This window comes from Lolium rigidum, chromosome 3, assembly GCF_022539505.1.
Source record: "Lolium rigidum isolate FL_2022 chromosome 3, APGP_CSIRO_Lrig_0.1, whole genome shotgun sequence".
NCBI classification, from domain to species: domain Eukaryota; kingdom Viridiplantae; phylum Streptophyta; class Magnoliopsida; order Poales; family Poaceae; genus Lolium; species Lolium rigidum.
The window spans coordinates 142,151,368-142,163,858 of NC_061510.1; the positions used below are offsets into that span (position 1 = coordinate 142,151,368).

Genomic DNA, 12,491 nt, shown 5'->3' on the forward strand with positions numbered 1-12,491 from the left:
GGATATCTGCTGTGCTGTGCTGAGTGTGGTGCTAATTCTGCTGCATGGATTCCCCGTCTTATAGGCGTGTGAGGAGGCCAAGTTGCTGCGGTTTTTCACGACTAGGTAGCTGCAGAACTTGCAGGTTATTGTGAATCACCGTGCGCATGCTTTGTAGTGTCCGAGCTGGGCACGCTGTCGTCCGCGTCGGGCATGGAAGGATCCAAATTTCCAAACAACTTGGCCCCTAAACGCATGGTCCAAGCAGCGAAGATCTCCATCGGTTGACGGGCACCCTTGCATGCATGGATCAGTAGCAGCACATGCCAAGCTAGAGATTTTGTATCGCACGCGCTACCTTTCTGATCCGAGGTGAGGACACGCCTTATTATTGGCAAATAATGGCACGGACCATGCCTGATTACTTGGATCATCCAACGGATAGCATGCGGAGGATACTAGCTAAGTAGCTAGCTAGCTACGTAGGGTGCGCGCGTGATCCGTGGGCGTGGAATTATCCATCTGTTTTGGTTCATGTGCCTAACACTGCCAAGAAGACGGCAGAAAATACAGCCACGTCCTTGTCGATCGGATACGTACTTCATTCTCATGTTCGATTTGTTCTGCGCCTTAGCTTTTGGTTGCTGACGATCTGCTAAATTATCTTTGCACGAAGCAGTTGTCTTCTAAGTCCTAATACAGGAAGCACGCTAAGCCTGAAAACAGTTGCGTGTACCCTTGCGGAGTGTTGAGTGTTGTTTCTAAGATGCTGAATAGGTTGATTCTGAAGGAAAAAAAAAATCACTCACATCAACTAACTTTCTAGTGCTCCCTCATGTCCATATCATGTTGGGCATAATTTTCCGTGGAAGTCTAACTTTGTAAACTTTTATCAAGAATGTAGATAATAATACGAATATCTACCATACCAAATGCATATAATATGAAAATATATCTCAAGACAATTCTAAAAATATTAATTTTTCACTGTATTTGTTTATATTTTTATCAATATATATGATCAACTTCGCAACCTATTTTGGGTAGGAGGGTTATACCCAGGCTCTGGCACAATATTTTTTTGGCTATAATCCATATCTATGGTACTGTAGTGACAACGCTTCACGGCAAAAAAAAATGATATTCCTCTATCCCACATTAATTGTCGCTAGTTTAGTACAAGATTGCACTAAATCAGCGAGAACTAATATGAAATGGAGGGCGTAGGTATCAACAAATCACCTAAATCAGCGAGAACTAATATGAAATGGAGGGAGTATATATCAACAAATCACCAGTTCATCATGATTGGTAGGATTATACCATGCTATGAAATAATGTTCCATAATGCATTATTTGCACTTATGACCAGTGTCACCAAAATCCAATAAAACATTCATTATTTAATTTTTAACAAAGGCTAACAATTTGCAGGGCCAATCCTAGTTGAACACCAACACCACAAGGCAACACCCACTCACATCACACAGCCAAGCCCACGTACTTGAGACGAGAGTGGTCACCCGCTCAATTCTACAACACATAGCTAGGGAAAAGGAAAAGGGCAACACTTAAGCAACATAACGACACGAGTAGAGAGGACGAGCCGAGAAACCAAAGATCATCCATCAAGCAGCTGCAGGCGCTTTTCCTAGGGCCCAACTTTTCTTTGTCTTTGCACTTGAGCGACTTTCCCTTCCTGATGCCAGCCTGAGGGGGAATCACCCACCTTCTTTATTTTTTTCCTTTGTTTTCGTCCCCGTTAGGAGGCGAGCAATCGCTCTATTTAATCTAGGATTAGCAGCCTCCAAGCAGTTGAGAATTCAGAAACCTCTTCTCCAAAGAGAGCACAAGGACTATATGTGCCAGCGGGGGTGAAATGGGAGCGGAAGCCACATCCGACCGCTTTTTTTTATAAAGGATGCTTTATTACTTATGAAAGCAATTACATCCAGTCTCTGCATAACCAGGATGCACACAGCCGTTCTAGTTTCTGGAGCCAACAGTATATGAAAAAAAAGGCGAAATACATATCGAATCGATGAATCATATAACGCCTAAGGAGAGAGTGGAGCTTCAATCCGTAGACTATGCTACCACCCATGTAGGGAAAAAGTATCCCTCGCCGTAGCCTCCAACCGTGTACAGACCTCCGTAAATAGGTCTCGGTTCTCCGCCCGCTGAAGAGGTAACCACGAACGGAGAATACATGTACATCTGTAGATGACCTGCAACAAAGAACAGTTTTTATCGTTAAAAATCTTGTCATTTCTACTCAGCCAAAGCGCCCAGATAACTGATAGCGCCCCCACCCTAAGAAACAACTTAAACCTTGAATCGATACCGTGAAGCCAATTGCCAAAGACATTTGCCACACTAGTCGGGGGATACAGGGTAGACGCTACTTGGATGGTCGACCATATAGATCTCGCAAAACTGCACTGGAAGAAGAGGTGTTTGATGGTTTCATCATGATGACAGAGAACACACCGTGAACTTCCGTGCCAATTCCGCTTAACAAGATTATCTTTAGTAAGAATAACTCCTCGGCGAAGGTACCATCCAAAAATTTAAATTTTTAATGGTATCTTCATCTTCCAAATTTTCTTATTATTATCAACTGGTATATTAGAATGAAGGATCGCATTGTATAAAGATTTGACTATCAAGGAGTCCATCTTCATATGCTTCATCAAGAGAGGAAAATCAAAGCTTGCACAAAACTACTAGAGCTCGGGCGTTATCCCCAACACTTGAGCCACGACCGCGATGATGGCCTCGTCCTGAATGGAAGATGGAACACCGGGCAAGATGAACAATGGTGAAGAACTAGTTATTATAGAACATGTGTTTTAATCCTACTACCGTGGACACTTTGACATATCACGACTATAAAACGACCATGTGGAAAAAAGCATACTCAAATTGAGATTTGACGTCAAATGATAGGGTATTACTGTTGACTGCCAAAACCCACCGGCGGGCAGCGGCCTTGTCAACACTTTAGAGCCGGGGGGAGCCTAGAGCTGCGGCTGGCTGAGACCCCTCCGAGCGACGGCCCGCAATGCTCTTCTGGTCACACGCGGCGTTGCGAAGTGCAAGGGCGTGCCACCTGACCTATACCCGGTCGGGAAGGTGATGAGGATGCCTCGCTTAGTTTCTCGCAGGGCATACATGTAAACGCTAAATACGAGCCTCGATCGGCTCTCGGGTTATCCCGTGAATCGGCTCAAAGAGCCGATCCACCCATGATCCGTACGGGGTGCACGAATACTTGGTGGTCCCGCTTGATCAAGATGAAGCTAATGAGATCTACGACGATTTAGGGTTTTCACCGCATAATCGGATCATCCTACTCCAGGTTGGGCCTTGCGGCCACGCACGGTGCTCGTAAGCCGATCCTAAACAAGGCCGAAAAACCAACATGAAGTTGATCCTAGGAACATCCCGTTTAGGACTTGCGAACGCCACCCTACGTGCCACTCGGATCCTCCCCCCATTGTAAGGCCTAACTATTGCAGATATTAAACTAATCCTTGTAGAACAAGGAGCAATCGTAACGGATCAGATCTACTAAATAATGATCAAGCGGGTGCCGCCCCCACACCTGAGATAGGCGTGAGGGCGGCTAGATATGCAAGGGTTGCACTACGTAAGCATGCTTAAACGAAGAACAATGCTAACCCTAACACATCTAATGATAACTACGTTGCTCGCCATCAAAAGCGCTCAAGACGAGCAACGCATGAACAACGTGGGCTTAGTGCTGCCTAGATCGCAAGATGCGATCTAGGCAGCATGTCGCTACTCCGATAGAAACCCTCGAGACGAAGGAGTTGGCGATGCGCCGAGATTGGTTTGTTTTTGGGGTTGAACGTGAGTTGTTGTTTATTCCATAAACCCTAGGTACATATTTATAGTCCAGCGGACTCTCTAATGCGGGCGTGCACCAAACCGTGCACGAATAAGATTCTATCTCTAAACTAAGATACGATCTAATATGTTACAGATACACGGGCAATTGAGCCCAACTTGGTATAAAAGGCCGATCTATGTATCCCTCCAAGTATATATATATCTTCAGACCATCTTGATCGCGGCCCACCTCTGACTTGGTCAAATTCTGGTGATAACACATGCCCCCCTGGTTTTGGAAATATCATTTCCAAAATCATCATGCTCTTCTCTCGTCGGGTCATGTCGTGGCATCACCGTTGCAGTCTCTCTTGTCCTTCATATTTTGCAGTGAGGAGCCATGATGCCGATAATGAAGGCAGCGAGGATTAGTAACATGGCATCAGTGGTATGCAAACAATCGGCTCTCCTCGAACAATCGGCTCTTTAAAAAACCCTCTTTAATACCGAAAAGCGTTTCCAATCAGCCGTTTTGCCGATAGTCGAAATCACACGATCTTTTTTTTAAAAAGGAAACCGATGGCGCCGCATCGGTCTCTCTCATAAACACACCGGGTAACGTTGAGCTAGCCATCCTTCCAAACGGTAACCCGCGGCCTCCATCTCGCAAAGACAGAGCCGATCCCCAAATCGTCGCCCGAGCGGCTCCAATCCACCACCCCTACACAGATCTCGACCGCGCGGCTTCCAATTTCTTCAACGCATCTCATGGCGGAATCAGCTAACACCGGTACCACGGTTTCGGACCGAAGGTAATCCTCAACCTCCTCTCGCCGTTTGACTTTGACACGGGATTAATGCAAACGCCCGAATTAATGCCTCGTTCCGCCACTAATTTAGGTTTCGGACATTCTTCGCCACATCCTTCTCTCGCAAATTCGATGTGCCTCGGTCCCCGTTCTTCCGAGAGCCCTGCCCCGTTAATCTCATGCGAAGCTAACGTAATCCCCTTTGTGAGCCAAAACCTAGATCTGACTTCCGGGCCGACCGCTCGCGAGCCTGGCCCAATCCCCCGAAGGTTGGGTGGCATGGTACAGTAGGGTATCAAAATCCCACTATGCCACTTGGGAAACCATAGGAATAGCCGATGCCCTGTCATTATCGCTGTCTCCTCTTGAGAAGAATGAGAACATCTTGAAAACCATCGGCTACTTCTGGTCTGACGCCCTGAACTGTTTCATGTTCGGTAATGGCCCTATGACTCCGACCCTGCTGGATGTGGCCATGATCACAGGGCTAGACATTGCATCTCCCAGCCCTTCTGCATTCAAACTGCCAAAGGTCCCTTTCACTCTCTCCTCTAAAAAAGAGTGTACCGAACTCGGGGTGCCTATCTCAATCGTTATATGAAAACCAAAGGCCCAAGTGACGAGAGGGAGCACACAGCCTTCTTGAACTTCCGGTTGGAGCACTTCATATTCCGTGGTCCGTCACTTGCTCCTACCAAGAATTACCTCTCCCCGGCCTATGAACTCGCCAAAGGCACCCAACTTGGTCTAGGCAAGTTATTCCTTGGAGAGATTTATCGATCCCTTCAACCGATGTCGTCACAACCTGTTCACCCGCAAGACGGTTAAAACCGGCGGCCCCTGGTGGTTCATTCAACCGTGGGCCCAACTATACTTCCAAAGCCAAATCCCGGACTTCCCATCGCTGACCAACCGCACCTTTCCGGATGAAAATGGCAAGGAAATTCGATGCACCAGCCTACGGCCAAGCCCCGTATGGTCTCCCGGGTAGCGATTGATCCCCAAGGAAGCAAAGCAGGGTGGTTTAAGATTTTCTTCCGGGGTTTGGACAACCCCCTGTTCCACCCTTATACCGAATCGGCAAATTTTGAAAACCCCGTCTCTTTCCGATTGGACGACTTTGCCGATGACGCCGGCACACAGCACTTATACTCCCTCATGATTCGTCCTTGCTTTCTCCCTGTTGGCATGAGCACCTCGAACCGGATCATCAAGCCCGGTTATGAGTGTTATCAACCAGTAGTAGCGGCTCGGCAGCTTGGTCTCGGACAGGTGCCTCCACACTTCTTCCTACACCACCTGACAGCAAGTAGAGCTGAACTGCCTGACATCCTCACCGCCCAAAGGTGCTATACCTTCTTCGACGCTTTGGTCATACCAATTCCCCACGACCTCCATTTCTCCTTCACCACCGACGGTTTTGAAACTTGGTGGTCTATGTGGAAGACCCATGTATTCACGAGGGCACTAGGACCGCAGCTGAAGGAGCTTGACGCCGAATATGATCCCCCTGCCGACCAGGTGCCGTCACTTAAGTATTTCTTGTAATCGCCTTATGGTGATTGTCCGTGAACCGACTCTCTTCTCTTGGCAGCAACAAGATGGCCCAGCTCCTACACAAGCCGACGGCTCCCCTTTCGTCTTTCTTCCTCCGGCACCGGTGGTTCTCTTCGCCGTAGTTCGCCTCCCCGAAGAAAGTTATAATGCAGAAGTCGGCCGATTTCACCGAAATCGGCTTCTAAGAGTAAAGCATCTTCGGGGGCCGTTGCCCCCCGAGCCTCGACTCAGGCGAGGACGGCGGTGAGGAAGGTAGCGGCCGGGAAGACCCTGAAGCGTAAAGCTCCGGCCCAGGAAAGCTTGCGTGTAAGTTGGTTCAGACCCTGCAGGTGTTCGTCCGCTTTTTTCAAAGAATTTGTTCATGACGCGCTTGTATCCTTTCCTACGAGCCTCTATCGAAGGATCCTCCAGCCGGAGCCGAAGAAACCAGCCGGGGAGAATCGAACTCGGGTGATTCCGAGAGGTCCACCACCCGGAGTCGGACGGCTTCGCCGGCCGCCGGCTTCCAAGAAAAGGTTGATCACCGGAACCCCTGTTCCTCGGGCCCCGACCGGATCAGGGTTACGTACGAAGCACCGCCGTGTCAAAAGGGCTCGTAAGAACCCACCAACCTCTTCATCAAGCCGAGAGGTCTCGAATGTAATGATCTTCGTGGTCACGCTTTCATGCTGTCCTGTTATCATTTGGATCGGCTAATCACTTCCTCTTGTAGGCCGCCGAAACGTCTAGCGGGGATGTTGAGGAGGTACCGAGGCCGTCCGCTACCCTGGAGCTAGCTGCCCCGACGCCAGTGGCTGCACGAGCGGTTGATCCAACCGAGCCCCTAGAAAAGCCGATCGTTACTGCGTCGGCTGCTCCTTCTCCCTTGGGGGAGGTATGTTCTCATCTTTGGCTCCACCAGTTCCTTGTTATCAGGGTTGTGATCTCTCGAGCTTGCTTTCGTTCGACCCAGCATCCATCGATCCCGTTCCTTCCAAGGCAAGTGGGGAGCCGGATATCAGCACGGTCCGTGGCCAGCTCCAGCGCCTCAAGGACTTGCTCTCTACCTCTATTGAGGCTCGATTGAGAATTCCGAGGAAGTCAAAGGCATCCTCGAGGATATCCATCCTCATGTCCCTATGACCCTGCAAGTGAAGCTTTGGCCCGCCGTCACCCTGTCGGTTTTTAAGTCACGGGTGCAATCGGCTCGCCAAAGGATTACTCTTCGCCACTCCCAACTTCCGCTGAGAGCCGACATTGCCGAGAAGTGCCGACGGCTCAATGAGAAGAAGGCTGCTCTGGACGCCAAGACGGATACTTCTGCCACCCGCACCGAACTCGAGACCTTGCACAAGGAGCTGGAGGACCTTGAAGAGAGGGTAAGGGTGACCAAACGGCTCATCCAAGACAAGGAGGCCCTTGTTGCCCACTCGAAGAAGAAGCAAAGGTCTCACAGCCGATCTGAAGACCGATCTGGCTGAAATCCGTTCCCTGAGCAATCAGCTGGTGACGGGCAAAGACGCAGATGACGAGGCTGAGATCGCTGAGGCGGAACGCATCCGTGTTGATGCCATCATCGCCCTTGGTGTGTTTCTTCAGTAGGGCCTTCATAGACAGATGATTCTGCTTCTCAGTAGGGCCTTGGTGTGTTAATCGCTACGTTTGCAACATTTTGCTTCTCTCCCCCTTTTTTTTTTTACTGGCCGATTCTCCACCGGCTAACATTTACCATCTGTCTGGTGTGGTGACCATATGCCTCCCTCGAGCCGAATCTGTCTGGTAACTACAGATATCGGCTTTGCGTGTACTCGCACGTCAGCTCCGTTGGGATTCGTGTAGCCGACGTGGTCGCTGTTCGTTAGATCGTTGTTGGACCTAAGCAAACCGTGTGGTGAACATAATCTTCGCCGGCTCGCTGGGTCAACGCCCTCTTATGAAGGTATCGTAGCTCCCCTCGTGTAAATCTAGAGCCCTAGGCTCCGTCGGGAGGACGAGCAATGCGTTTCGCATCAGCCGAAGTCTCGCCATCGGCTTTCCTCTGCTTGGTAGTCGGGACTGGGATGGCAACTCTCCTTGATGAGTCCCGAGAGCTGGTCCTGACGGCGAGTACTGGGGGCTCATGATCTCCTGGATCACGCGCAGAGCGACACGCTCTAACACGTTGACCAAGTTCTCAGAGTGGCGGTGTAGTGAGTGAGCCACCGGGTAGTTGATCTCCTCGCCGTGCACCCTCGGTGCGTTCCTCCGACGAGGTAGAGAGGTCTATCCCATCGAGTGCACTTTCGGTGAGAACCCCTTCCATCTGATGCCACCGGAACGGGTTCTCTCGAAAAGAGCCGATGAGGTCGGCTTCGAGGGTAGCCTTGATCTCGTTGTATTGCTTCTTGAGGTCGTCGGGCAGATCCTCGTAGGTGATCGGCGTGCCGTCCGCCATCTCGGATGTAGATGGCGATGTGGTTGATGTAGACGATTGTCCCACCGGGCGTGCTGAATGTGTTGACCGCCAAAACCCACCGGCGGGCAGCGGCCTTGTCAACACCGTAGAGCCGGGGGAGCCTAGAGCTGCGGCTGGCCGAGACCCCTCCGAGCGACGGCCCGCAATGCTCTTCTCGGTCACACGCGGCGTTGCGAGGTGCAGGGGCGTGCCACCTGACCTATACCCGGTCGGGAAGGTGATGAGGATGCCTCGCTTAGTTTCCCGCAGGGCATACATGTAAACGTTAAATACGAGCCTCGATCGGCTCTCAGGTTATCTCCGTGAATCGGCTCAAAGAGCCGATCCACCCATGATCCGTACGGGGTGCACGAATACTTGGTGGTCCTGCTTGATCAAGATGAAGCTAATGAGATCTACGACGATTTAGGGTTTTCACCGCATAATCGGATCATCCTACTCCAGGTTGGGCCTTGCGGCCACGCACGGTGCTCGTAAGCCGATCCTAAACAAGGCCAGAAAACCAACATGAAGTTGATTCTAGGAACATCCCGTTTAGGACTTGCGAACGCCACCCTACGTGCCACCGGATCCTCCCCCCCATTGTAAGGCCTAACTATTGCAGATATTAAACTAATCCTTGTAGAACAAGGAGCAATCGTAACGGATCAGATCTACTAAATAATGATCAAGCGGGTGCCGCCCCCACACCTGAGATAGGCGTGAGGGCGGCTAGATATGCAAGGGTTGCACTACGTAAGCATGCTTAAACGAAGAACAATGCTAACCCTAACACATCTAATGATAACTACGTTGCTCGCCATCAAAAGCGCTTCAGCACGAGCAACGCATGAACAACGTGGGCTTGTGCTGCCTAGACCGCAAGATGGGATCTAGGCAGCATGTCGCTTACCCGATAGAAACCCTCGAGACGAAGGAGTTGGCGATGCGCCGAGATTGGTTTGTTTTTGGGGTTGAACGTGAGTTGTTGTTTATTCCATAAACCCTAGGTACATATTTATAGTCCAGCGGACTCTCTAATGCGGGCGTGCACCAAACCGTGCACGAATAAGATTCTATCTCTAAACTAAGATACGATCTAATATGTTACAGATACACGGGCAATTGAGCCCAACTTGGTATAAAAGGCCGATCTATGTATCCCTCCAAGTATATATATATCTTCAGACCATCTTGATCGCGGCCCACCTCTGACTTGGTCAAATTCTGGTGATAACAATTACAACCTTATGTAAGTGCTAATATAGTAGAGTTATGGTTTTTCTTGTTGTAATGCAATTTTTGGTGGACCAAGACTGCATATATTGTATGAAAGATCCATGGTAAATTAAGGCACAACAACATTTAGTTTTCTGAATAGGAAGTAAATTAGATTACCATTGATCAAAAATCAATCATGACAGGAGGCCGATGACGAATAAATATAATGCCTAAAATTACCCGCAAAAAAATGCATAAAGAACTTATATCAACACCTATAAATGGGAATGTCTATTTCCATTTCGAGTTACAATTCTAATTCTAGTGACCTAGCGGCGAGGACAGTGGTGTGGCTTCAGCTCGTGCTATTGTAAGTAATCTTTGTTTGATGGTCCAAAGAGATCTATTTATAATTTTTATTACTTTTAGGAACGTTTGTACTGCAGTTGATGGACAAAATTGTCGCAAAAATAAATAAATAAATAAATAGAAAGATAGCTAAAAGGAAAAAAAAATGTTCTCCGCAAAAAAAAAAGAGGAAAAAATGCAAAATATGCTAAGCCAAACGAATTATCATAAGAACCGTGCTGAATATGTGGACAATAACTATGCAACCTCAGATTCGCACAAAAACGTATATAGCTTTATTTTCCACAAACATACAGTGACTGGTAAGTCTTTGTTACACATTTCATGGTACGTATGAGACAGACTCCATAAAGCAGGGTAGGTAATTGACCATTAGGTCCATGGTTACTTTCATACATACATATTCTTTTCTTCTTAGGTATTTATAATTCCGCCGTGCCGTCGATTGACAGGGGCGCCGCCGGTGATGTACCGAGCGTCTAGACGACGGAGAAGGGCAAGGGGATGATGTTAATGATGCCGCCTAGCAGGCCGCCGACGATCTGGCCGATGAGGCCAATCAGACCGCCGAGGCCTCCGAGACCACCGCTGCCGCTGCCACTGCCACTGCCGCTGTCACCGAGGAGCTGCACGGGCGCAGTCAGCGTGCCGGTGACGCTGGCCAGGGACGCGTCGCATGCGGCCAGCGGGGTGACCACCACCACCTTGCACTGGTTGCCGAGCAGAGGGGCGAGCAGCTGCGTGGTGACCGTGCCCATATTCATGGTGAAGGCTCCGCTGTGGTCCGTCTTCGTGCTGGCCATCACCTTGCCGCTGCACATCAGCTGCACGGCGGCGTCTGTCCGGAGCCAAGAGGAAACAAAACGAGACAAGGGCATAAGGCGGTGCGCCGGAGAGCAGAACAGTTGCATTATTGTTTAAGTGGCATTCAGGCAAGCAGATAAACAGCAGGGGTCCTTACTGGGGAACGCCGGAACCGTGGCCGCGTTGATGGAACTCCCCGCGCTGCATGGCACCACGCCGGCGATGAGGGCAAGGGGAGCCTTGTTCGCCTCGGCACCGTGGGGTGCGAAGCCGACGGCCACGATGAGGAGGAGAGCGGCGAGGAGAAGGTTCTTGGAGGCTGCCATTGATCCACTCGAGCTCTGTGCTGTATGAGTGAGGAGATGTGGTGCTGCTGAGTGTGGTGCCTCATGCTGCTGCTTCGATCCCGTATTTATAGGCGTGCGTGAGGCTGCGAGGACGCCAAGTTGCCGCGGTTTTTCACGACTGGCGAGGTAGATGCAGCCTGAATAGTGAATACTTACTTTGCAGGCTTGTGCATGCGGCATGCTCGCAGTGTTGGAGCGGGACACGCTGCTGTCCGCGTCGGGCGTGGAATGGATGGCCGGATGCGAACAACTTGGCTCAAGCGCATGGCGCAAGCAGAAGAATCCCGATCAGTAACAGAAAACGCCAAGCTAGGGATTTTCTAGGGTATGCGTATCGGCAAATGATGGAGTCAACGTACCAACAGATGCTCACAGAGCCTTGCATTGCATGGGCTTGCATAGAGTACCACGAGAGCTTGCTGGCCTAGGGCGCGCGCGTGATCGGCCGGCGTGCTCGATCGGAGCATGCCTGTGACATTAATTCTCGCTTGGCTCATGTGCCGATCAAGAGACTGGGAGAACTACAGCGAATCCATGTCGATGGTTGGTTTCGTATTTTCTTCCGATGACCATGATCCGTATCCTAGTGCTGTGCTGTCTAGTTGTGCGCCATTGATTGCTTTCCCGTGTGCTGATCTCGACACTCCCTCTGATTTTAAATTAATCGATGTTTTAGGTTTATCGTAAATCAACTTCTCTAAGTTTGACTACATTTACTGGAAAATGCGTCAATATTCACAACGTCAAGTGCTCAAATCTCTGTGGTACAGAAATTTGTTTTATGATTGAAATAAACTCAATGTCCATGTCAATATATGTTCTTTCTACAAACTTGATTAAACTTAAAATACTTCGAATATTAAGACAAAACTACAGCATCACTTATTTTGCAACTGAGGGTGTAGCTCCAGGTGCATGTGTGCATGTCACGCTCTGGGGTAGATTATTTACCCCTAATCTATCGCGTGAACTTCCCCGTGTAGTTCCCATGGGTTTGTCAAGCAATAATCCACAGACCGGTGCCATTAGCTTATTTGATAATGGCGGGTCGCTACAGGAAGCAACCTAGAGCGCCGGGTCAATTTTTGTACGGTTATAGCAACCCAAAAAAACAAAAGTGCCAGCTGGAAATTGCTC

General features: G+C 49.5%; 1 protein-coding gene across 1 annotated transcript; it reads right to left on the reverse strand.

Annotated features, from left to right (window-relative positions):
- Positions 1-10,455: 10,455 nt before the first annotated feature.
- LOC124698322 (phylloplanin-like) lies at positions 10,456-11,373 on the reverse strand. Its single transcript, XM_047230812.1, has 2 exons — positions 11,165-11,373; positions 10,456-11,041 (listed from the first exon to the last, which is right to left on the reverse strand). The coding sequence occupies exons 1-2, from the start codon at positions 11,331-11,333 to the stop codon at positions 10,683-10,685; spliced, it is 528 nt and encodes a 175-aa protein (XP_047086768.1). The 5' UTR covers positions 11,334-11,373; the 3' UTR covers positions 10,456-10,682.
- Positions 11,374-12,491: the final 1,118 nt, after the last annotated feature.

Coding starts and splice junctions, on each gene's coding strand:
- LOC124698322 (XM_047230812.1), bottom strand. CDS start 11,333: ATGGCAGCCTCCAAGAACCTTCTCCTCGCCGCTCTCCTCCTCATCGTG. Junction 11,042..11,164: donor CACGGTTCCGGCGTTCCCCA/GTAAGGACCCCT, acceptor GGCTCCGGACAG/ACGCCGCCGTGCAGCTGATG.